The 25,993-nt window shown below is 35.5% G+C and overlaps 3 protein-coding genes across 4 annotated transcripts; 1 reads left to right on the top strand and 2 right to left on the bottom strand.

The window, feature by feature from the left end:
* Positions 1-1,580: 1,580 nt before the first annotated feature.
* On the bottom strand, positions 1,581-15,744 carry LOC106670989 (sodium-coupled monocarboxylate transporter 1-like). 2 transcript variants are annotated; one of them, XM_024227399.1, is made up of 13 exons: positions 15,639-15,744; positions 8,644-8,837; positions 8,431-8,590; positions 8,300-8,365; positions 8,176-8,227; positions 8,045-8,112; positions 7,836-7,990; positions 2,877-3,017; positions 2,706-2,814; positions 2,539-2,648; positions 2,212-2,482; positions 1,919-2,076; positions 1,581-1,863 (listed from the first exon to the last, which is right to left on the bottom strand). In XM_024227399.1, the coding sequence occupies exons 2-13, from the start codon at positions 8,832-8,834 to the stop codon at positions 1,626-1,628; spliced, it is 1,719 nt and encodes a 572-aa protein (XP_024083167.1). In that variant the 5' UTR covers positions 8,835-8,837; positions 15,639-15,744; the 3' UTR covers positions 1,581-1,625. The 2 variants fall into 2 exon arrangements, with proteins under 2 accessions (XP_024083167.1, XP_024083168.1); XM_024227400.1 differs by lacking the exon at positions 15,639-15,744 and adding an exon at positions 14,952-15,073.
* Positions 15,745-18,404: 2,660 nt separating this feature from the next.
* Positions 18,405-18,893, top strand: LOC106670985 (adult-specific cuticular protein ACP-20-like). The gene is made up of 2 exons (XM_014401705.2): positions 18,405-18,545; positions 18,609-18,893. Exons 1-2 carry the CDS (start codon positions 18,456-18,458, stop codon positions 18,840-18,842), a joined length of 324 nt encoding a protein of 107 aa, XP_014257191.1. The 5' UTR covers positions 18,405-18,455; the 3' UTR covers positions 18,843-18,893.
* Positions 18,894-20,165: 1,272 nt separating this feature from the next.
* LOC106670979 (sodium-coupled monocarboxylate transporter 2-like) lies at positions 20,166-25,785 on the bottom strand. Its single transcript, XM_014401699.2, has 13 exons — positions 25,574-25,785; positions 24,949-25,138; positions 24,727-24,886; positions 24,585-24,650; positions 21,981-22,032; positions 21,852-21,919; positions 21,569-21,723; positions 21,376-21,516; positions 21,217-21,325; positions 21,037-21,146; positions 20,709-20,976; positions 20,496-20,650; positions 20,166-20,440 (listed from the first exon to the last, which is right to left on the bottom strand). Exons 2-13 carry the CDS (start codon positions 25,134-25,136, stop codon positions 20,200-20,202), a joined length of 1,713 nt encoding a protein of 570 aa, XP_014257185.2. The 5' UTR covers positions 25,137-25,138; positions 25,574-25,785; the 3' UTR covers positions 20,166-20,199.
* Between the last annotated feature and the right edge of the window lie 208 nt (positions 25,786-25,993).

Below are 25,993 nucleotides of genomic sequence, written 5' to 3'. Positions count from 1 at the left end.
GAATATATGATCTCACTGAAATTTACTATTTTTTACTTTAGCTGGATATTAATTAATGTCCGGCAAATATTTCTCAATGATGCACCTGTTTAAGTGGGAAAATGTCAACCAAATCTTCGGGAGTTTTTATTCTTTTCGAGAATATATGATCTCACTGAATTTTACTATTTTTTATATTAACTTGTTTTTAATTAATGTCCGTCAAATATTTCTCAATGATGCACCTATTTAAGTGGGAAAATGTCAACCAAATATATGGGAGTTTTTTCACTTTTCGAGAAAATACGATCTCACTGAAATTTACTATTTTTTACTTTAACTTGTTATTAATTAATGTCCGTCAAATATTTTTCAACGATCACCTATTTAAGTGCAAAAATTTCAACCAAATCTTTAAGAGTTTTGTCTCTTTTAGAGAAAATAAGACTTCACTGATATTTACTATTTTTTACCTTAGCTGGATATTAATTAATATGTTTTATCAATTATTCTAAAGTGATTTTAACTTTTTATTCAGATAGCATTTTAATATTATGATTATATTCTTCGGGTTTGAGGGTGGTGCAGAAGGTTGGCAAACACTGAGTTAAAGTGTTATGTTTTATTGAATATTATTAATGATTTTATTGAGAGATCGAACTTCATCATATGTACTGTTTTGACAACCCGAGTGCTACGATCTGTCCGTAGAAGAGAGATTGCTCTAGTACCTCTGTTGGCCACTATGTTCCAGTAAATTCCGACAAAAGTGTTAGTGTGGTATTTATTCGCCGAAGAAAAAAATGAAACAATAGAAGAAGGAATAAACATCTCACGAGGATTAACTCGTCGGCTTAATTTATAGTTTTATCACTCTAGCTCCGAGTAGGACGTTCAAAACTAATATGAATAAATCATACAAGGAAAATTCCTAAAGCTGCTGATAAAAGGTCTTAATTTCAAAAAAATAAACTAGTGCAGAAAATGGGCAATTTTTTTGTGTTATTATTTGGCAAACTTATTGGTAGAGTATTAAACCACTATTCATAGATAAGACCAAATTATACAGGTTTTTCAAACAAAAACCTTTTTGTAAATCATGTAGTACTTCTGTTTTATATTTTTTACATTAAATAATAATTAGTTCGCCGAGAAGAAATTATAAAATATTTATCCATCCTTTTTTTTTGTATTCGATTTTTATATGCTTATTGCCATTTTTATAAATAGAAAGGATAGATGATTCTACAGATTAAAATGAAGCTATTTGATAAACATAAAATTCATTATTTGTTGACGTCGTGAGGAACGGTCAAGAATGAGGTAGTTTAGAAGAACACCTTTTTTCATGTTTTTCACGTTTCGACCTTCATTCGGGTCATCTTCAGGGATTGTGAATTACGAAACATATGTTGATTGGAAAAAATCCAACTCAGGTGTATGCCTTTTTAAAGAAAGCTGCAAATATAAATTTTGTATGTAATTTAAATTGTATTTTTTCCCAATGTTTACCCAATCCCTGAAGATGGCCCGAATAAAGGTCGAAACGTAAATATCAGGACCTTAGCTCACATGAACACATTTCCAATCCAAAAAGGAAAAACAGTGTCAACAATTTATTTACAAAATTATAAAATACATTTGATTCAATCATAACCGTTTACTGGTTTCAACGGTACACCCTTGTAGTCATTTTCCACTTCTTTCGGCAACAGTCCGTAAATGAGAGGCGAGAGAAGTTTGCGATTCACGTCTCCTATTTTATTCGGTCCGGTCAAATAGCTGACGACAAGGCCCACGACCATGACAACCGTACAACCGATAAAGCTGTAGTAGAAAATCGACACTTTGTACAATGGAAAGACGTAAGCGTCTGTCGCGGCCCTGAAATTTCAACGTGATTTTTTTCGAAAATTTTGGGTCAAAACTTGATACGTACTGGGCTACAGGCACGACATCAGTCACGTTGAAAGGACATCCTTCTATACTTGTTGGAAGTACGGGATTACTGATGAGGCCGTTCGCCATGGCCAAATTTGATCCGACGAGTATCCAAGTCATGACGACCAAACTTACCAAAGCTCCCCATGCCGCCCCCTTAAAGCAAAAAAAAAATGGCCAAATTAAAAACCGTTTTTGCTAGTTTGAAAAAATCTATTACTTACATAAATTTCACTAACGATTTTTTTGTTGGGGGATAACATATTCTTCATGTAAAACGATTCGACTTACTTTTGCATTTGAGGTCGGAAAGAAAGCTCCTAGGAGAAAAAGACCCAACGTGGTTCCTGACGTCATGCCGCTGAACCGAACCGAAATTTCCAAAATCGCTCCCAATTTCTCGATGACGAGTATCAAAAGGACGCAGACACTGCCCATTACGACGACGAGGAGTTTCATGATTTGGCTGGCTTTCTTTTCCGTTATTTTCACCTTGAGATAAGGCTCGATGAAGTCCTCGTACACAGTGCCGGCCATCGTGTTCAAACCGGTCGACATCGTGCTGAAACCGATTCAAATTAGGCTTTTTTACTTCATATTTCGTCTTGAGAATGAAACCTCAACGCCGCGCACACCACCCCAGAGAGGAACAGCCCAGGCAGACCTCTAATCTTACCAGCAACTTCTACGACAAACAACGGCAGTATTTGATCAGGCCTGTTGATAACCTGCAAAAAACAGACAATTTTGATCATTCCACAAAAATACAATTTAAAAAAACCTACTTTAGTCGTATAAGGATCACAGTCTTTGTAATAAGCGTAAATCACCAGGCCGATCAAACCGCTCAGATTAAGGAAGAAAAGCGTACCGAGTACGGTGTAAAGCACAGACCTAAAACATCAAGCAATATAATTTAAATAAATAACTTTCAAATCTTTCCAATTGTTTCGAACCATTTGGCCATCTTCATCGTAGGGAGTGAGATGAACCGCTGTATAGACGCAGGATGGAATGAGGTATTGCTCGCCCAAAAGACCCATATTCCAAAAGAGGCAGACCAAAACGATAACCTCAACGTAGGGTCTGGATCAAAGCTGTAAAATTGATAAATTTTGCATGAGGATTTTTTTTTTTAGTTAAATGGACCGTTTTGTCAGGACAGGGTAAACAATATCCGATTTTGGGACAGGAGAGATAGTGAAGTGTAATCAAAGTTATCATGAACTATTGTTTGATTTTTCTTTTTGTAATAAACCACGTTTTTTTTTTCTTTTTTTATAGCTCGAGGAATATAAAGATCGAACTTCAGGTTGATATTATTTACTTAACGATTTTCTTTAGGTTTTTACTTTTGATAAACGATCAATTATCTTAGTTTATTCCTTAACCTCTTTGTTCAATTTAACAAAATTACATGAGCCAGATAAAATCGAACAAATTGTAATGTATCATAAAAAATTACCGTTTTTCTAGCTAATTTAAAAATAATTTCGTTTTGTAATTTTTTTAAGATTTTTTATTTTTTATAATCCATCAATTTTCTTTCTTTTTTCCTTAATCTCTTTGTTCAGTTTAACAAAATCACACGAGCCAGATAAAACCAATCAAATTGTGATGTGTCATCTAGTAGATGTCTACGAAGTGAAACTGAGATATTGGTCCGCCTATACTCGCTGTTTTTTTCTGTCGTGTTTTGACTATAAACTATATTCAGCCTCTAAAATATTAATTAGGTTGAGTCATAAAAAACGACCGTTTTTCTAGCTAATTTAAAAATAATTTCATTTTGTATTTTTTTCGGATTTTTTATTTTTTATAATCCATCTATTTTCTTTATTTTTTCTCTAACCGCTTTGTTCAGTTTGACAAAATTACACGAGCCAGATAAAATCAATCAAATTGTGATGTGTCATCTAGTAGATGTCTACGAGGTGAAACTGAGATGGTCCGCCTATCCTCGCTGTTTTGTTCTGTCGTGTTTTGACTATAAACCGTATTCAGACTCTACCATATAAATAGGGTGAGTCGTAAAAAATGACCGTTTTTCTTACTACTTTAAAAATAATTTCATTTTGCCCCAATTTTTTTTAAATATTCAAAGTGCATAACGTTGTGTTCTATTGTTCGTTACCATTTCGAGACCAGGTTTTGGATTCGTTCTTGTGTTTTGAACGGAAGAATTCTGCAAATCTATTTTGTACCACACCCAGAGAATAAAGATTTTCCCTTGAGGATAATGAGCCATGGACCGAAACTGTCGGAAGGTGCATGTCTGGTCTGTAATCAGGGTGAAGGAGAATTCCATCCAACTCTTTATTTTTTTGTTTTATGAAACAAGACGAGTATTGTTGGGCGTTATCTTGTTGAAACAAAACCCGATTTCAATTTATTAATCTAGGGTAACGCAGAGTCAAACATCATGGCATCATGGAATATTTGGACCAATGGTTCGACCTTCTAGTACTAACTCATGAACTTTGCCTTCATTATGGCATGGCATGTTAAATACATAGAACATTGTCTTTTTGTCGAATTTGTCTAGCGACTGGTAAAGAAGGCAGATTGCAGTCAAACCATTGTTGTCTTGTGGTTTCTCCAATACCTCCTCTGTTCATCGCAAAAGTTGTTGACTAATTTCTGCTCGGCGTCGTGCCTGCTCAGTGATCAACTCAAGAACCATTCTTAATGAGCGGCACTCTTTCACCAAATTAAACAGCCCATGATTTATGGTTGATTGGGAAACTCTTGCCTCCCGAGTACTTTTCGTTGGGTCTGCCTCAGAGTACCGCAGAGATTCCTCGTCGAATGATGATTTTCGTCCGGAACCCTCTTTCCTCTCGAGGCAGATGTCATCGGCTTCAAAGCTCTGGAACCTCTGCACGCTGACTTTCAGAGAGAGCATCCTCTTTTTGGTTGTTTCGGTAATGTACGTTTAAAATGACGTAATATTACCAATATTTCAAATTTCACCGTCATTTGTTAAAACAAACTCTGAGACAAACTGAAGGCATCGAGATCATTTTTTTACATATTCATTTAGTATAGCCTACACTCTACGGATTAAAGTGGTATCAAATCTAATTTGATTTGAAAAACAAATAAAGCCTTTAAGGGGTTACAATTTCCAAGAAAATGAAATCCGTCAATTTTTATGACACTCTATTATATTGCACTATTAATTTTAATAATTATTTGCCAATCTATACGTGTATTTATTTGTTTTGATTGCGTAGTTTGTTTATTTTTGATCATCCTAATATGTCGAACTGTACACTGACCAGTTTGAGGCATTTCGCCATCTTTAGTGGTGGGTTTGGAATAAATGGAAGTAATTTCCTTCTTATCTACTCGGACAGCCAAATGCACTAGGACCGCAGACATCTTCTAATCCATCCTCCCAACATTCCAATACTGTGTAGAACTAAGGGACAAAAGCTGTCTAGTTCAACCTGCCTATGCACGGCCAATTATTGGACTGTCTGCGTATCACCATCCAGCTAGTTTAGTTTGCCTATTGTGCCCGGTTGAATTGGCCTATCCAGCCAGCTGGTGGTTTAGTCTGTAGTCAAATACCTCATAGTCCAGGAACGTCCAGAGTCATGTATTGCAATAATGCCATGTCAGACATGGTGAAAATAACAAAATAAACATCGTTTTGATACCAGGTCATAACAAATTTAGCAGGTAATTGCGATGTTGTTGCCGCCTCTCCCTGCTTATAACCCGCCCACTTCGCAACACGCTTCTGAGAAGTTGAAAACAATCGACCCGACCAAACTGCATTTTACATTTGTGCTCTAACAATGTTGAGCAAGCTCCATGCTTAAAAATCTGAAGGTTAGTCCCGACTCTTGTTTCGATACCAGGGCATACTGGGCAATAAAATAGTCGAGAAATTGATCAAGGATTGTTCGATGAGGACACCTGCCCTGAAACTTTTTGCGACTCCTCGGTTCAATGGAAATGTTCTCCTGGACGGAGGTGTGCGAAAAAGTTCATCAAAAACGTACGGCAGAACTACTGAAATTAGCACACTTTTGACTACTAATGAGAACTGCGGTAGCCGAATGATTAGTCCTTCCGACTCATACTAGCCACCCTAATATAAGATTATAAACAAACAAAGTGGTACTGACGCCCCGTCCGCAATATTTAACACTTAACTAGGACTGCTGATTGTCAAGCAGACTGCAGATAGATGCATTTCAGCTTGGAGGGGTCAGGATCTGAATCTCAGAAGCTATTGTGCCTTGGCATTATTGCTGAAATAAGAACGAACCCTACTGCTGCCTTTCAAACCTCCAGAATCATCACTACATCATCATCCAGAGAGAATCAAACATAAAGCGAAAATTGTAATTGTAAGATGTAAACGCTTTTGCGGGAAAACCGGTGACAAAATCCAATGATATTTCTATGTCGTTAGAACCGTGATAACCTACGGATCGTGGTTTCGTAGACTAAGACATTAAACTGATGACGGTTATGATCTGTTAGTGTAATCCCTGGGCATTACTGAGGAGTGGAAAACGACATCTCACTGCTGGCTGGAAGTCCTACCAACCCTATGTTTCCATGAGATGAGGCACAATCCACAGACTCCAATAGCATAACTGCATACAAGAAGCTTCAGGAGAAACAAGGTTCTTGGTACTGTCTATGTACTGTTTGCTTCTTCTCCGCACAGCAATCCACTTCCTAAGCTGCCTAGCCTTGGCTATGGTTAGATGGATAATACCAACACCTAACAAGCTATGCTGCTTGTTTAATCCAATGCTTGTCTATTTATTACAGAGGAGTCATACTGATTTGAATGTCCACCTAATAATGGGAACGCTTGAGGTTAACTAAGAGCTCTAGACAATGAGACAGATTTCACAATAGATCAATATTGGTCAAGGTGGTCAAGGCAGTAGAGGCCTTTTTTAAACGTTTAATGTTTATCAGAACCTTAACCAACCACTGAAGATCGCGAAATGCCGCATCCCCTGACTTTGGAAAAGTAGGCCGTCATAATCCCAGACTATTATACTAATCAACAAATAATTGTCGGCTAAAGATTGATCTCGACTAACTAAAATGTACTAATGAACCAAGTCTCGCAAGTATTGCCTGTTGAACATGGTTACAGACAGGGTGAAGCAATCAGGTTGATACCAAACAATGAGTAAAAAAATCCCACATCCAAAATAGACAGTCAATGCATCCAAAACTTAGAAAAATATAACAACCTTGTCAGGACACAAAGGTAATGATCAACCAACAAGCAAAGAAGAAGAGAAAGATCTTCAAAGACCGACTGCAGGCCCAGAACCAAAAATTGGGAGAGGCAACGACCACTTCAGTTTATTCCATATCCACCACTGTAACTTACCCGTCTGACAGACCAACAAGCATGGATAACCAAATGGATCGATTTTAGACGTGCCAGATTTAACCTCATGGTTTGAAACAATTAGCCAAAACTGGCAAACACTTTTCTAAAATGGTAAAACTCAGGGAGTAGTAGGACTATGTACCTGTACCTTGCAACTGAGAAAACACCTGCGTAATATGGTTATAATCAATGATGACAACCACTTGTCGGTTATAAAATGAGAAGAAACTACCAATACGAAGCAACCTGACCAGTAAATACTTAACCTAGCGTACCAAGAAGACCCGGGAACAATGTCAGGCAATGATCTACTTCTTATAAGAAAGATCGAGTCAATTGACCTGAACTAAGGAACTAGAAAAAGTGCAATAAGCTAGATTATACTAAACCAAGAGTTTCTAGTATCATGATCATCTGGTCTTGCCAGTCTGATGGACAGGTCTATAAGTAAGGTGTGGCGACTCCATTTATTCCAAACCCACCAGACCAAAACGCATATAAAATCTGCCCTTTCCGTTTTCTTAGAAACACTCACTTAAACGCTTGTAGCCTTCCTCCTTCGTACGCCGCTTTGAAAACATTTCCAAAACCGCCCATTTTCCAAGCTCCAGTCCATGCCACAGCGATTATGGAGAAGATCATCAGTCCTCCTTGGAGCGTGTCGGACCAGACGACTGCTTTCAGCCCGCCCTGGGGGAAAAAATCAACTGATCCTGAATAATTGAATTGTTAACTTAAACTTACCACAGTCGTATAGAAGATGCATATCAAACAGAGAAAAGGCGTAATGATGTGGACGTTGATACCAGAAACTGTCACAGAAAAAAATTGAACATAAACTGCGATGAAATGGAAAAACTAATTTAAATCCTTACTCTGGTTAATCGCTAAAGCAGGTGTGTATATAACAACAGGGATGTAGCATAACTAGAACATAAAACATATTGCCTATAATTTATATTGAAAATTGTAGATATGTCAATAGGTTTTTTTCGTTACGTGAGAGAAGATGAACAGGAATGACACAACTAGCCTCACTTTTGTGTTAAACCGCAACTCGAAATACTACAAGAAGGACAATATTTTCAAAAAACACATCAGGTATGAATGTTGTTTATTATAAATCATACCTCGTACAAAGAAAGTAGTTGGAGTTTGTAGAAAATTGGAATGGATACGTAAGCAGTCACGATGCCGACACCGATCAAGGCGGTCGACCCTACCATGTACTGTGTCCCGTAGACGTAAACTTCAGCAGGTACGCCCAAAAGCGTTATACCGGATATGAAACTGCAAATTGTCAAAATTTACTCCAGAAGAGGAGCATTAATGCGGATACTCACGAAGAAACAAGAGACATGGCGATGGGGAAAAGTGACATTTGCTTCCCTCCGAACAAATAGCCGGAGACTGTGTCCTGGCCTCCTTTTATAAAGCCGTAATAAAACCCGATGAAAGCTGAAAGACATAGCATTACCACGAAGACTGTGTACTCGATCCAGTCGAACTCGTACACCTCTCTGTGTTCGTCCATTCCCTGAAATCAACAATTATAATTATTGCTTTGAGCTTAAGGCTTTTTATTAGATACCAAAGCTTTTCTTTAATATTCTTAAAGTACCGGACCTAGACAATCGTGATATCAGGTTGATTTGGAATTTGTATTGAAATCAATGTGCTGGTGTCCTGTTTGATGGTCAGATATTAGAAGAGGTGTCAATTACGAAAGGTGTTCGTCAAGGTTGTATTCTCTCACCTATACTTTTTAATATCTATTCAGAAAGAATTTTCCGGGATGCTCTGGAAGGAAAGTACCAAGGTGTGAAGGTAAATGGAGTTCTTGTTAATAACATAAGATACGCTGACGACACTGTCCTGCTTCCATCTGGCAGATTTGAAAGGATTACAACTTAACGTAAAGAAGACAAAATGGATAGTTATCAGTAAAAAACAAAATGCTTCACAGAACCTTTTCAAAATTGGCAGTGAGATAATTGACAGAGTATCATCTTATAAATACTTGGGGTGTTATGTCAAGGATAGCTGGGACCCTGCATGCGAAATCCGTTGTAGAATTGAACAAGATAGAAATTCCTTCCAGAAAATGAGGGACTTGACAAACCGGGACTTATCTATCAGGCTTCGTACTCGAATACTTCGATCCTATACGTCTCTATGGGGTAGAAACTTGGACCCTTACTGATACATTATGCCGGAAGCTGGAAGCATTCGAAATGTGGACGTACAGATGAATTCTGAAGATACCTTGGACAGCCAGAGTCACTAACGTGGCTGTATTACAGCGTATGAATAAAAACCTAGAAATCCTAAATATCATTAAAAGAAGAAAATTACAATATTTTGGGCACATAATGCGTAATGAGAAATAGAATCTGCTGCAGGTTATCATTCAACGAAAAATAGATCGGAAGTGTGGCCCAGGTCGTAGAAGGACCTTCTGCCTTAAGAACTTAAGCCAATGGTCCGCAGCGAACACAGCTGATCGATTTAGAATAGCTTTGGATCGAAACCGGTTCAGGCTACTGGTGGTACGAGGACTGGCACTTGAAGAAGAAGAAATATTTTATAAGAGTACTGTGAATCAGGGTATTCCTCTCCCAAGAGTAGCAAACTAAACCTTCATAGGTCTTCACATTGAATTCCGCTGTTTCTCCTTCTTTTTAGCAATACGGCATAGAAAACAGAATGTCAGCAGTCTTTCGTAATAAGAAAAGGTTAGGGCCGAGGTTACAACGTTGGGAGAGCTATTGCCAATATAGGACGGATGGGAACGAACAGTTATCCGGAAGACATGGAAGTGAAGGTATGATTTTAAAAGGACATAGTATCTAGTAGGAGGATGGCTTGACAGGAGTTTACAAGGATCCCAGCGTGCCAGACCCGATCGTCTGTCTATTAGACAAAAGAGAATTCATAGAGGAACCCAGGAAGGCTGGCTATACTGGCATTAACTTTTATGTTACGGAGAGGATCGACCAGTTTTTTCAACGTTGAAGAGGATCAGGTTTGTGGTCTTGCAGGAAGTTACAAATTTTGCAAACAATTCACCGGGCTTTCGCGACATACAGTCGCATCACCAGGGCGGATTCTTGACCAGAGAGTTACTCGATTTCTTGATAAAACGCCATGACGTAATACCAGATGGTGAATATTACGGAGAAGATCGACCAGTTTTTTCAGTGTTGAAGAGGGATCAGGTTTGTGGTCCTGAATGAAATGAACCTTCAACTTTTATCGTACGCATCTTTATCCGCTAAGATGCTAAGGGTAAGATGAGACTGTAAGGAACAAACGGCAAGGAAAGAAATGTCTGAATGTCTTGAGGAAGTATTGAGATGATTAGGGGCGTTGGGGACTCCAGCACGAACAAAATGGATGCGATGGAAGAACGGTTCATAAGTAACAATCTCAGTAAAGTACTGGCTTCTTTTCAGAGGAGGAAGTGATGGTTACAGCGCGAGGGCATTGCTGAACTGTAGGTGCTTCAGTTGGCTATGAAATAAGGCAAACTTGAGGTACTAAGAGGAATTGGATGACAAGTGCTTTTTGAGGTTATAGTGAAAGGTAACAATTGGTATGTGTAAAGAGGCGTTTGCAATTTACTGATGGTTTATGAACTGGAATGATTGGATTCTACATGTAGCTGAGCCCCTAATTTCTATCATTTACAGTTACTATGCTTTGTTATTCTCTTTTCCTGGCTTTCTCCTGCTCTCTCTTTCACTCTCTCTCTCTCTCTCTCTCTCTCGCCCTCTCCCTTGAGCATATTATTTTTTTCACCCTCTCCTACTCTTTTCTCTCTCTCTCATTCTCACTCTCTCGCTCTGAGTTTCTCGATCTATTCTTCTCTTTCTTTTTGGAAATGGATTTTTTTAACGAGGGTTCGCAACAGCAAAGGTTATATTAACCCCCGGGGTGCCGGTGTTTTGAAAAAGCCCATTTGTAAGTTTGTAGGGTTTGAATGCAGGGCCGCTGGATTCGAACCCGGGACCTTTACCTTACAGTGATGAGCGCCGTATCAACGCCTAAACCGTTGCGGCCACCGACGTCCCCATGTCACTTTATTAACTCCAAATTAACGCTTTCTTTAAAGTATGTATAACATGTGGTACAAATTTTCATGTGGTGTTATGTTTTTAGTTTTGAAATTAAAAGAAGAATCCTTTATTTTTATATATATTTTTCCATAATTTTTATTTTTAATTGTAATTTTCAAGCAGTTTCATAAGATGCCCCCTGGAAATGGATTTACATGTAGCTGAACCCCCAATTTCTATCACTTACAGTTATTATACTTTGTTATTCTCTTTTTCTGGCTTTCTCCTGCTCTCTCTCTCTCTCTCTCTCTCTCTCTCTCTCTCTCCTCTCTATCTCTCTCTCTCTCTCTCTCTCTCTATCTATCTATCTATCTATCTATCTATCTATCTATCTATCTATCTATCTATCTATCTATCTATTATTTTTCTCACCTGTCTTGTTTACTTTACTTCACTTTCTCTCTCTCTCTCTCTCTCTATCTATCTATCTATCTATCTATCTATCTATCTATCTATCTATCTCTATCTCTCTCTCTCTCTCTCGCTCTTTTCCAAATCCAATTGGATAAATTCTAATTAAAATGTGTCGTTGGAAATAATTTTAGTATTACAAAATTATCGTCCACTTATTTTTACGTCGTAAGTATAAAACGGGGACACAGTAGTCCAGTAGTGGAGATTAGCACACAATTTTATATTAGTTTAAGACTCAGGCGCACAATTGTCTTTTATCAAAATCGTAAATATTTCGTGTCTGCCTGGCGACCTTCAACACTGCAATTTTTTTTTTTAAATAATTTACTGCATATATATGTAAACCGGCGAGTGCTATACTCAAGGTAGGGAGAAAACTTTAGAAAATTGTAAGATAGATAGATTGAGAATATTGAGAGAGAAGGATTCAGTAAAAAAGTGACTATAATTCAAACTGGAAAATATTTATATCAAGTTTATATTTTTTAGATAGAGGAGTGAGATAGTTGATAATTTTATGTAACAAATGTACAGCATAGGACACATAAGTCGTTTCTTTCTTCCATTTTTTACTTCCGGCGAACACCTCTAAATTTAAAGTACATTTACTTGTTTTTTCCTTTAACAATTTAATTTACTATGTTTAAATATTAACATAATAAAAAAATAATAGAAACAAATGAAATTCCGTACAAAGTGCAATAATAAATTAACTCATAGTTCTAAAACTCAGTAAATAATAATATTACTTTTATCATTTAGAAACCTGGATATAACAAATATGTAATACACGTTTGTAATTCTACGAAATCTATACGTAATTCATTACATTGAACAATTTAATTAATTTAATAAATTCAACATTCAATAACAGCACTCTTATCACAATTTTGTTTATCATTCAAGATTTAAATTTTCAAAAAACGATTAAATAATTAAATAAAATGAAACACTATAAGCATTTATTGTGAATATGCACATAAGTACAGCAACAGTAACCACTAAAGAGAGGAATAGTAAGATTTAAACAGAGAAAGACAGGAATAGCGAGAGAGAAAAAAAGAGTGAGGAAGAGAGGGAGAAATCGAGTATGTGTGTGAGAGAGAAAGAGAGATGAATAGTAAGAGTGAGGCAGAGAGAGACAAGAATATAGATTGATTGATTAACGATTTATTTATTAAAATACGCGCAAAAGTTTGGTCAAAAGTTAATTAGCTAGATACTGATTGATTGAGAGGGGTAGAGAGAGAGAGAGAGAGAGAGAGAGAGAGAGAGAGAGAGAAGGGAGAGATAAAAAGAGAGAGGAAGGAGAGAGAAAAAGAGAGAGAAAAGAGAGAGAAATAAGAGAGAGTGAGGCAGAGAGAAAAAGAGAGTAAGATAGGTAGAAAAAGAAAAGCATGGGGATTTGATTAATTAAACGTTTTATTTAACCACTCAAAATTGGGTCTCGTGAACCTTTCTTCCACTTAACGTGAGAGAGAGAGAGAGAGAGAGAGAGAGAGAGAGAGTATGTGTGAGAGAAAGATGAATAATGAGTGTGAGACAAAGAGAGATAGAAATAGAGAAGGAGAGAGAGAAATAAGAGAAAGTGAGGCAAAGAGAATAAAATAGGTAGAAAAAGAGAGGGGAAGGGGGAGAGAGAGAGAGTATGTGAGAGAGAGGGAGATCAATAGTGAGAGTGCTACAGAGAGAGATATGAATAGAGATTGATTGATTGATTAACGATTTATTTATTAAAACATACAAAAAAGTTAGGTCAAAAGTTAATTAGATAGATAGTAATTGATTGAGAAGGGAAGAGAGAGAGAGAGAAATAAGAGAGAGTGAGGCAGAGAGAAAAAGAGAGTACGATAGGGAGAAAAAGAGAGAGGAAGGGAATTGATTGATTGATTAAACGTTTTATTTAATCACGGAAAGTTAGGTCTCGTGAACCTTTTTTCTATTTAACGTGAGAGAAAAAGAGAGAGAAATAAGAGAGAGTAATGCAGAGAGAAAAATAGAGTAAGATAGTTAGAAAAAGAAAAACGAAGGGGATTAATTGATTGATTAATTAAACGTTTTATTTAATCACTCAAAATTAGGTCTCGTGAACCTTTCTTCCACTTAATGTGAGAGAGAGAGAGGGAGAGAAAGAGAGAATGTGTGAAAGAGAAAGAGGAATAATGAGTGTGAAACAGAGAGAGAGAGAAATAAGAGAAAGTGAGGCAGAGAGAAAAAGAGAGTAAGATAGATAGAAAAAAAGAGAGAAGGGGGAGTGGGAGAGTATGTAAGAGAGAGGGAGATGAATAGTGAGTGTGAGACAGAGAGAGACAGGAATAGAGATTGATTGATTGATTAACGATTTATTTATTAAAATACACGCAAAGGTTTGGTCAAAAGTTAATTAGATAAATAGTGACTGATTGAGAGGGATAGAGAGAGAGAAAAAGAGAGTGAGTATATGAGAGAGAGAGAAACTAATAGTGAGAGTAAGACAGAGAGAGAGAGAGAGTGAGAGAGAGAGAGGAATAGAGATTGATAGATTAACGATTTATTTATTAAAATACTCGCAATAGTTAGATGAAAAGTTAGTTAAATAGACAGTGATTGATTTAGAGGGATAAAGAGAAGGAGAGTAAGAGAGAAAAATAAGAGAGAGTCAGGTAGAGAGAAAAAGAGAGTAAGACAGGTAGAAAAAGAAAAAGTAAGGGGATTGATTGATTGATTAAACGTTTTATTTAATCACGAAAAGTTAGGTCTCGTGAACCTTTTTTCCACTTAACGTGAGAGAAGAGAGAAAGAGAGAGAAAGCCAGACAGACAGAGAATATTGCGAAAGAACTTGAACTCAAAGCTTTGTACTCAAACTACAAAATATTTATATTAAGCTGTAAAATTTAGAGAGAAGAGTGAAAGAAAGCGAGATTCAGTCTGCCCATGTTTCCTTCCAAAAGTGTTGTTCATACATGTTTACTTATGTGTGTTATTTATTTTCCAAAACAGAAAATTATCTTTTTATTATGTAACTAGAGATCTATATGTAATCTATATTATATTTTTTAATATATTATTTATTTTAGCAGAAAGTTTTCAGTGGTGACATTTTGATGACTGGAAGGAATCGAACAAAAATCCACTTACATAAAGGTTCTGTTTCGTCAAAAAAGTCAATCAAACAACTTCACTTGAAAGTTTAAGCGCTTAAATGTAATAATTTAACCATAATTGACATATCAAGTCAAGGAGGTATTCACAAAAGAAGAATTAGCCTCCTTCCTACTGAGACTGCAACTGGCTGGATGACTGAAAACGTCAATTACTGACTCTCGCCATTTGCAATGACGTGGTCAATTGGTACATTTATTATTTACGAACCACATCTTTACTATTTGTTATATTTTTTTAACATGTCGATAGCTCATGTTGGTTTAAAAATAAAGTGAAAACATTTTTTTATTACAGTCATTTTACAGCATAAATGACTTCATTTTGTTTTTAATTTCAAGATTTCTAAGTAAAAAATAATTAGATTGGCCATAAATAAATAAATAATTTTATATTAATATGTTACAATTTCTCACATTTATTTGTTTTTTGTTTTTTTTTTTAATTGTTGAACATTTTTTCCAATCACTTCCCCAATTTGGCCATTTTGAATTGTGCCTGATATCATTTTGTTTAATCCTGCCTTTAAATTATAGGCTAGTAAGTAACTAGACTTTTTTTAGATAGTCAAGTAAAGCGTAATAATGGATTTTTTTTTTTTTGAAAAAACATTAAATTTCCGTTTTTAAAAAAGTGCGAATAGTAATGCAAAGTGTAAAATACCTTTTGTTACTGTGGGCCCGTTTTCTCCTGGTTTTGATACTGCGTCTGCACTCTTCCGTCTGCGGTATCGAATACAGAAGATACGCGATTTCACGTGTCTACGTCTGAGATACGGGGATGGTCGTGGAGAGGGCAATTTCGTCCCGTTCAAGTGGCCGTCTTGAATGCAACCATCTTCCCTGGTCTCTTATCACCGGTCATGCTTTGAAGTTCAAATTCGACAAATGTCCTGGGTTGAATTTTTTTTTGGAAAAATCGGACATCCCAAGTGCCACCGAATACGGGGTGACGGTATGTCCTTACAGTGGTTAGTGAACCAGATTCATCAAATGTGATCTTGGCTCTAACCAAACCCCCCTTTATTTTTATTTTATTTTCTCTCTATACCTTCGTGCTCTCTTTTTCTCGTTCCATCTGTCTCGTTTTTCAGGAAAAAAAATGGCGTAAACTACACACTAATAAATAAATAAAAGAGAAAAATCTCATTTGCCCTCTCTTTTTTCCTCTCTCTCTCTCTCTCTCTCTCTCTCTCTCTCTCTCTCGCTCACCCTTGCTTTCTTTCGCTCGCTCAATCTATCTTTCTCTCTTTCTCCCACTCTCTCTTTTCCTCTTTATCATGCTGGTGGCTGCTGGTCTTTATAGCTCGCTCATATTCTATTTTTTGCATTTTCCATCTCTCTTTCTCTCACACACACCAACACATATACACACATTCTTAATCTTTCTATATCTATTTTTTTCTACATTTGTCTTTATCTATGTTTATTCATCTATATTCTGTTCCTTGTTTTTTTCGTCCTTTGACTATATCTTTCTCTTCCTCCCTCTCTATCAACCTTTGGCTGTTATTTTTTCTTCATATTGCTCATTCTTTTTGTTTTTTCTGTATCCACGTTCAAATAAATAACAATATCCCTGAATGTGAAGAACAAGTTAAATTTTTGCGACTTACGTTAACAAAAAATTTAAATTAGAATTACAATTAATTAAGGTTTTTAGTTGAGATAAAAAGTCAATAGCACGAGCGGGATTCGAACCCACGACCTTCGGCTTGATACGCCGCTGCTCTACCACTTGAGCTATCGTGACCTCGATCCACTCGGACATCAACTTCCCATCTCAACCACACCTTTTGAATTAGAACACGGCATTAGAAAAATGTCAAAAAGGAGGGAAAATTCGAAAGGTAGGTTGAGAAGCTCAAGTGTCTTGGTCTTGGTTGAGATGAAAAAGGTAGTCACGAGCGGGATTCGAACCACGACCTTCAGCCTGATACGCCGATACTCTACCACTTGTCTTCTATCCACTCAGACACTAACTTCCCATCTCAACCACACCTTTTGAATTTTCCCTCCCTTTTGCCATTTTTCAAATTAGAATGATCAAATGACGACTATTAAAAGTCAAATGTATTCTATAATTTATAGAGTTAAAATAGTGCGAAGCTGTGCAAAAGATGATGGTAAAGAAAAAAAAGANCGTATCTAGCCGAAGGTCGTAGGTTCGAATCCCGCTCGTGCCATTGACTTTTTTATCTCGACTAAAAACCTTAATTAATTGTACTATCATATTACGTTAATCCACGCTTTACATAAAAATTATAAATAATCTTACATGTTACTTTCATCAATATTCTTTTCAAATCAACTGACAGCTCAAGAATAATCTGCGAAAATGAAAAAAGGTGTAAGGATTTCTTTGGTATTTTCCATTTTTGGCAAGTAGCACATATATTTCCAATGAAAGTTTATTATTTTTATTAGCAGAATATTAATAGAAAACCGAATATTAAAATCTTGAGGGGGTTGTTTTGGTGTTTGTACATCATTTTTCCTAATGTATGATTGTTTTCGTATGACGCTTTTATTTTTTATTTATTTATTTTTCTCCAATCGAGAGAAGCCCCGAAAATCTTTTATTTCTTTAAGGTGCCTTGTGTCACTTACCAGCAGTTTCTAGAGTCGTTTTGCTAGTTAGAGTGTCCATGTTATTGTAGTTAAAGCTATTCTTCACAGCTTTTTATGGTATTTAACACTTTTATGTATTTTTCTCGTGACAGGGTAATTTGAGCCATTCTATCGATTACACCAGTTTGGGGCAATTTGGGTTTTAAGTGGGTGCAATTTTGTGTATAACTAGTTTAAATTTTTAGCCAACTGTGGCCATTCTCATTCCGAATCTCAACAATTTTGGAGTTTTTCCTTTTTCTGATTTTTTAAGATTTCACGATCTTACTTCAAATAAACAACGATGACTCCAAAACTTAAAGGTTTTGGACAAATCCGTTGATAAAATTGAAAACTGCGTAAAATTCCAATAAGATGTGTTCAATACTAAACTTGTAAACTTTGGTAAAACCAGAACTTTGAAAGAAAAAAAAAATTTCAATCTCAAAACATACTATAGTGATTCTAAACTACTAGTTCCAAACCTAGAGAACAGCAAATTTCAGAAAACGTACTGTATTTAATATCCTTTTTAGTGGTGTAATTGATTGTGATTATTGGAAGCCTAAAATTTCACTTTAAGCTATCACAAAAAACAAGGTCTATTATAAAGAAAAATCGTAGCTCGTTTTGAATTTTTTTTTTTTAATATAATGAGGTGTGCAAACAGTTACCAATATCATGTTAATGATTTGGTAATTAAGACCAGTTCGAAAGGAATATGAGGTAACTGAATCAAAGAGGCGTAAACTATTTGGTAATGATATAATAAAATTACTCAGGGCGGGAAGAGAAATGACTATATAAGCTTGACCAGCTCATGTGATAATCAGTCTTGATTTGGTTCTGACAATCCAAACTTGAAGAAAAAATGAAATTATTCGTTGTTCTTGCTGCCTGCATGGCTGTCGCTTCTGCCCTCTACGGTGGAGAAGGAGGCCACGAACACGTCGACTACTATGTACGCCGAGGACATCACTCCAACATTCTTTGAGTTTACAGTGTTTTTTTGTATTTGTTCCAGGCTCCTCCTCATTACAGCTACGAGTACAAAGTTGAAGACAAGCACACAGGCGACTACAAGAGCCAACACGAGACCAGGGAAGGGGACAAAGTCAAGGGATTCTACATGCTGAAAGAACCCGACGGTACTATCAGGGAAGTCCATTACACAGCTGACAAACACAACGGTTTCAACGCCGAAGTCAAGAGGGTCGGACACGCCGTCCACCACTACCCTCTGTACCATCATCAGTGATTTTCCTGTATAAACTGGCAGCAATAAAACGATGTGATATATCAAAATTTATTCCCTTTCTTTAATCGAAAACCTAACCAACACCTTAAACCCAGTTCTATTTCTTATCAGTTTGAAAAAGTACAACCTGATCCTTATTATTAAAGGTTAGCCTTTAATAACTTCATACGTAGACTGCAGTTAGCTACAGTACTAACCTAGTTACCTACTACTACTAATCTAGTTAGCTACAGTACTATCAAGTCCGTAGAGATTGGTCCTTTTCAATAGTCGCACAGGATACCGTTGTCTTGTACTGCCTTTGTGCCTTTGGAATGCTTGCCTACAACATGACCTCAGTAAATATTGTTTTCAAGTTCCGAGGAATATCATCATTACTGTTTTTCTGTATAAAACGTTACACGACATTTGAAAAATGGCAAAAGGAGTGAAAATTCATAAGGTGGGGTTGAGATAGGAAGTTGATATCCGAGAGGATCGAGGTCACGATAGCTCAAGTGGTAGAGCAGCGCCGTTTCTAGCCGAAGATCTGGGTTCGAATCCCGCTCGTGCCATTAACTTTTTTCATCTCAACTAAAAACCTTAATTATTTGTAATTCTTTTGTTGTTTTGGTTTTTTGTTTATATTACTATTTAGTGAGTAAAGTTTTATTTGTAGATTTATATTGGTGATGTTATGTATTCATTGTTTCTACTGCATTGTATTGAAAATTATGTTTGTTCACTTATTTTATTAGTAATTTGCCTTTTGATTGATCAATTATTATGTAAATTGAGAAACCTATTTAAGCAAATTTAAGTTAAGATCAATGTAAAACAAATAAATGGAACATATTGACCACCAAAATAAAGTTATTCCNCTTACTCTCTCTCTCTCTCTCTCTCTCTCTCTCTCTTTCTCCCTCTCTTTCACTGCGTCATTCCATCTCTCCCTCTCTCTCTCACTCTCTCTCTCTCTCTCTCTCTCTCTCTCTCTCTCTCTCTCTCCCTCTCTCTCCCTCAGTCTATCTATCTGTCTACCTATCTATCAATATATGTATATTATTCCATAATCTCTATCTTGCCTTTCTTTTTTCTTTAATGAATGTGCCAGAGTATTGGTAGACAAAAATTAAAGAAAACAAGTTATAATGTTTAATTTGACCTTCAACTTTACAATCATTTAGAAATTTAAGCACCTTAAAACAATCTTTTTTTTAACAATTCACATTAACCAGTCATAATACTTGATTTTTTATGTTTATTTTCAAATATCGATGAATATGATGACTGTTTTTTCTGTAAAAACATAAATTAAGCATATTTAATTTAATTTATTATCTTAGTAAAAATTTACTAAGAATTCTTGAAAATGTTTTTATTGGTTGTTTGTCGGTCTCTCGATGTTTTGCAAATATACACTTATATCTTTAACGTCATCGGGTAAACAACCGTAAATAAGCGGCGAGAGAAGTTTCGGGCTCACATCCCCGATTCGATTCGGTCCCGTCAAATACGTGACGACAAGTCCGACAACAAGGACGACCGTACAACCGATAAGGCTGTAGTAGAAAAACGACACTTTGTACAAAGGGAAGACGTAATCGTCAATGCCGGTCCTGAAAATTTATTTGTTACTTTATGCAAACGGGTTTTAAAACATGGAATACACACTTAGCAAGTGAATCGGCGGTCGTGTTGAAAAGGCATCCGTCCGTGCTTACGGGCAGTTTAGGGTAGTGCATAAGCCCACGAGCGTTTGCCAACTGTCTTCCTATGAGTATCCAAGCCATGAGGGACAAACTGGCCAAAGCTCCACACGATGCACCCTTTAAAGTAAAACTTAAAAAAAAAAACCAAAAAAATATTTTTTTTTTTAATATTTACCTTTGTGTTTGCTGTAGGAAAGAAAGCCCCTAGGATAAAAAGTCCTAGAATAATTCCGGGTGTCATTCCACTGAAACTGATAGCAGTTTCCAAAATGCTGCCTAATTTTTCAATAACAAGGATAAAAAGAAGGGAAACGGCGCCTAGAATTATAACTAATATTTTCAAAATTTGACTGCCATTTTCGTCCTGTTTCAGTTTAAACCATGGCAGTATGAAATCCTCGCTGAGCAAACCGGCCAAAGTGTTGAGCCCGGTTGAGAAAGTGCTGAAATTTACAATTATTTTTTGCATTTTTTTTTTAATACAATTTATAGTTGGATTTTACCTCAGGCCGGCGGAAACCACCCCGGCCAGAAAAATCCCAGGCAAACCTTTGAAATTTCCAACAACCTCGACTACAAACAAGGGCAGAAGTTGATCAGAACGTTGAATCACCTAAATAAAATTGGAAAAATATTTTTCTTAATTTTATTTTTTATATATGTTTAAAACTCCGATTACGCACTTTGTTCTCATAAGGATCGCAGTCTTTATAATAAGCGTATATAATTAAACCGATCAATCCGCTTAAAGAATTCAGGGTTATTATGCCTAAGACAAACAGAAACATGGACCTAGGAAAATACAATAAGTCTCGACTTAAATTTTTTTTTCAAAGATTTACCGTTGTGCTTGTTTCATGTCGGGCAGTGAAATGAAACGCTGGATCGTAGACGGATTGATTGATACAATGCTCAGAGTTAAGAACGTCGAGCCGATGGTCGTAGACCAGAATGAAATTCGCAACGTCGGATCTAGATCCATGCTGAAATTCAAATTTTCAATCGCTCACATCGAACGAGTCCTGAAAGTCTTACTTGAAAAATTCTATCCGGTCTCCTTCGAAGGCCGTTTTGAAAACGTGCCCGAAACCGCCGAGTTTCCATGTTCCGGTGAAAACCACGGCCATCATGGATAAGAACATCAACCCTCCTTGAAGTGTATCGGACCAGACGACTGCCCTCAGTCCACCCTAGAAAAAAAAAACTTTTTTATCCTGCTCTCTATGTTTTGGTCTGTCAGCATTTTCAGTTTCTTGCCGACTTCATAAATCATGATCGAAAACGAACGAAATTTATCAAGTCCATGATGCAAACTTACCGTAGTCGTGTAAAAGATACAAAATAAACAGAGACAAGACGTGATGATGTGCACGTTTATACCTGAAACTACAAAATAAACTCCTTTTATTTAAAAACAAATCAATTATTGTTACAATTTAAAATCTACCCTGGTTAATAGCCAAACTGGGCGCGTAAATGACTACCGGCATGTAGCATATCTGTAATCAGCAATCAGGATTTTCTTTCTGCTTGTTTTGGGAATGCAGTCAGAATCTTTTTATTTTTACTCAATTGTATATATTTTAATGTAAATACTAGCATAAGATTTTAAAAAAAATTAAAAAAGGAGCCAAAAAATAAAAATACCAGGTCTCACAATGTATTTAAAGTCAGTAAAATAGTATATACTAGATTAATCCAATTTATTTCAAATCAAACCTAATTAACTACAAATTAATTATTTTAAATTTCAAATTGACCTTTAAATTAAAAAAATCTTAGGAGATGGTATAAAGTGTAAGTTTGTAATCCTTTTTAACTTCAAATTAACCTTTCCTATAAATCAATAAAAAAAATTAGAAGATGGTATGAAATATATAGATTTTTTCGTCATTTCAACTCTTATTTTATTCAAATTAACCATTGTTAACTTCAAAATAACCTTTGTATTTCAAATGATCCATTTTTAACTACAAATTAACGCTTTTTAAATTCAGATTAAATTTGTCTTTAAATCATTAAACAAAATTTAGGAGATGGTATGAAGAAGAATAAGTATGAGGCCCTGTTTAATGTCAAATTAAACATTTCTTTAAAGCAATAAAAATGTAAGTGATGGTATGTAGTATAAACATGTAACCTTTTTCAACATCAAAATAACCTTTGTTAACTTCAAATGATCCATTTTTAACTACAAACTAAGGCTTTTTAATTTCGGATTAAATTTTCTTTAAGATGTTAAGATGTCTTTTTTTATTATTTAGCAACAGCAGAGGTCATATAAACCCTCAAGGTGTTTTTGAAAAAAAAAATTTGTAATTATGTCGGGTTCGAATGCAGGGCCGCTGGATTCGAACCCGAGACCTTTACCTTAAAGTGATGAGCGCCGTATCAATGCCTAAACCGTTACGGCCACCGACGCCCCCCGTGTCACACTTATTAACTTCAAATTAACGCTTTCTTTAAAGTATATATAACATGTGGTACAAATTTTCATGTGGTGTTATGTTTTTACTTTTTAGTTTTGAAATTAAAAGAAGAATCCTTTATTTTTATATTTATTTTTGCATAATTCGTATTTTTAATTGCAATTTTCAAGCGGTTTCATAAAAGCCCAATAATTTTATATTTAAACAAAAATGGCATATGTTCATGAATGTGACAAAAAAGGCTAAAAAATGCTAATTTGAAATTAAAAAGTTAGTTTAAAGTCAAAAAAGAGTTCATACGATAAAAAGCTACATATTTCAAACCATCTCCTAATTTTTATTGAATTAAAGAAAGAGTTAATTTGAAATTAAAAATAAGTTTGAAGTGAAAAAGAGTTAATTTTTACTGCATTAAAGAAAGTGTTAATTTGAATTTCAAAAGTTACTTTGAAGTCAAAAAGAGTTCATGTGACAAAAAAGCTACATATTTCACACCGTCTCCTAGTTTTTATTGCATTAAAGAAAGCGTGTTCCTAAGTGTTTTATTGCTTGAAAAAATAGTTAATTTGAAATTTAAAAGGAAAAGTTTTGGAAAAGTACCGCGGTAGCCGAGTGGTTAACGTGAGAGACGCCGCGGTCGTGGGTTCGATTCCCATCGTCGCCTCTGGGCTTTTTTCACGTCCACCACCCAAGTCAATACTTATATAATAATCATAACCTTGGCTAAATATGGATCGATCATAACGCCATTAAAAAAAGATGTGTGCCATTAAAAAAAAAGAAAAAAAAGAAAGAAAGTGTTAATTTCAACTTAAAAGGTAACTTAAAGTCAAAAAGAGTTCATGTGACGTAAAAAGCTACATATTTCACACCACCTCCTAGTTTTTGGCATCAAAGAAGTGCTAATGTGATATTAAAAAGTTAGTTTAAAATCAAAATGAGTTCATGTGACAAAAAAGCTACATATTTCATACCATTTCCTAGTTTTCATCGCATTAAAGAAAGTGTTAATTTCAAATTAAAAAGTTAGTTTAAAGTCAAAAAGAGTTCATGTGACAAAAAAGCTACATATTTCATACCATTTCCTAGTTTTCATCGCATTAAAGGAAGTACTAATTTCAAATTAAAAAGTCACTTTGAAGTCAAAAAGAGTTCATGTGACGTAAAATGCTACATATTTCACACCATCTCCTAGTTTTTTGCATTAAAGAAAGTGCTAATTTGAAATTAAAAAGTTAGTTTAAAGTCAAAAAATGTTTATACGATAAAAAAATCTACATATTTCAAACCATCTCCGAATTTTTACAGCAATAAATAAAGGGTTAATTTGAATTTTTATAAATTCATATGAATTAAAAATGGTTATTTGATGGGAGAAGAGCTATTTTCTATAAAATATTGAATATGGTAAAATATAATTTGTACAAATTAAAAAAACTATTATTGTTTTTAGGGGTTTAAGTTCTACTTTATAAAAGGAAATAAAACCTACGAAACGTAGGCCAATAAATATAAAAATGTTGAGTAAAATCTAGAAGTTCTAATCGCATTCCCAAAACAACTGTTAATATTTAAAAAAAGCACATCTTAATTAAAATACTATTTATGGATAATGAAATTACCATGGAGATAACATTCGTCAGAGAAACTAGAGTTCTCACGCTACGGCTAAAACGTAACTCAAAATACTACAACACAAAAATTAAAAGTGTAAATAAAAATTGGGACAAAAACGTAAATATGAAAGTTTACAAAAAGTCAGACCATGTACATAGAATTGAGCTGGAGTTTGAAAAACATAGGTATCACTATGTAAGCGGTTATGAATCCGCTTGCGACTACGGATATCGCCGTGGCCATGTATTGCGTTCCGTAGACGTAAACTTCTGTAGGCACGCCTAAAAGTGTCACGCCTGATATGACTCTGAAAGAATAAATTCGGCTGTATATTTTTGAAACGTTTAAATACATCCAGTCGATTCTTACGAAGAAATGAGGGACATGGCGATGGGAAATGTCGTCATCTTTTTCCCTCCGAATAAGTAGTTGAAAACTGTTTCCGGGCTCGTCTTAATAAATCCGTAATAAAACCCTATAACACCGGATATGCCGAGCATCAGGATGAACACCAGGTACTCGAACCAGTCAAACATATACGTTTTACCACCCTCCATCCCTGAAATGTTTAATCAAAGAAGTCAGAATGACCAACAATCCGGCGTCCCACAAGAGAGCATTCTTGATCCCATCATTTTATTTAAACTGTTGACTTTACTATACATTCCAATACATCGATGCATATTCTCTCTATAAAGTAAGAAGTCCGAGGCAAAATTTTTAAATTTTGTCTTTAGCTTACATAAATTAAAATAGAAATTTTTCAAATTTTTATATACCAAATTTACGTCCAAATTAACGATAAAAAATATTAAAATACACTTAAGGATATACAACATGCAATCGTATGCTTTGTTTTTGATCTATTTGAATTGAAAAACTTCCTATTTTCTTATAAATATAATATAAGTTTTAATCTAGACAAAAACAATGTTATTATTATTTCCAATCCTTCCGAAATATTGAATTTTTTTTTATATTTTCGTAAACTTACGGACGATTTGGAACCTCTCTATAAGACCGACTGTAAGGAAATGAGCACTAAATCGAATCAGAAAAACATGCTTTAATGGCCATTCGTGGCTAATTTTCCGTGCCTGGTATTTTTAGTTGGCGCCTTAGCTCGTAATATGGGATATGCATCAATAAAATTTCTATGTGTCGGAAGTTTAAGTTAAATATATAGTTAACAACAGTGTTATTTTTCGTTTATTTTTGTAGTTAATGCAAGAATCTTTACAAATTCGCAGAGAACTCTTAAAAACTTTATTCTTTATTCTTCTTTGAAAAATGGCAAAAGGAGGGAAAACTCAAAAGGTGGGGTTGAGATGGGGAGTTGGTGTCCGAGTGGATCGAGATCACGATAGCTCAGGTGGTAGAGCAGCGGTGTATCTAGCCGAAGGTCGTGGGTTCG

Source organism: Cimex lectularius, unplaced genomic scaffold (assembly GCF_000648675.2).
Source record: "Cimex lectularius strain Harlan isolate CLEC.00 unplaced genomic scaffold, Clec_2.1 scaffold206, whole genome shotgun sequence".
Classification (NCBI taxonomy): domain Eukaryota; kingdom Metazoa; phylum Arthropoda; class Insecta; order Hemiptera; family Cimicidae; genus Cimex; species Cimex lectularius.
This window is presented reverse-complemented; position numbering and strand designations above follow the sequence as displayed.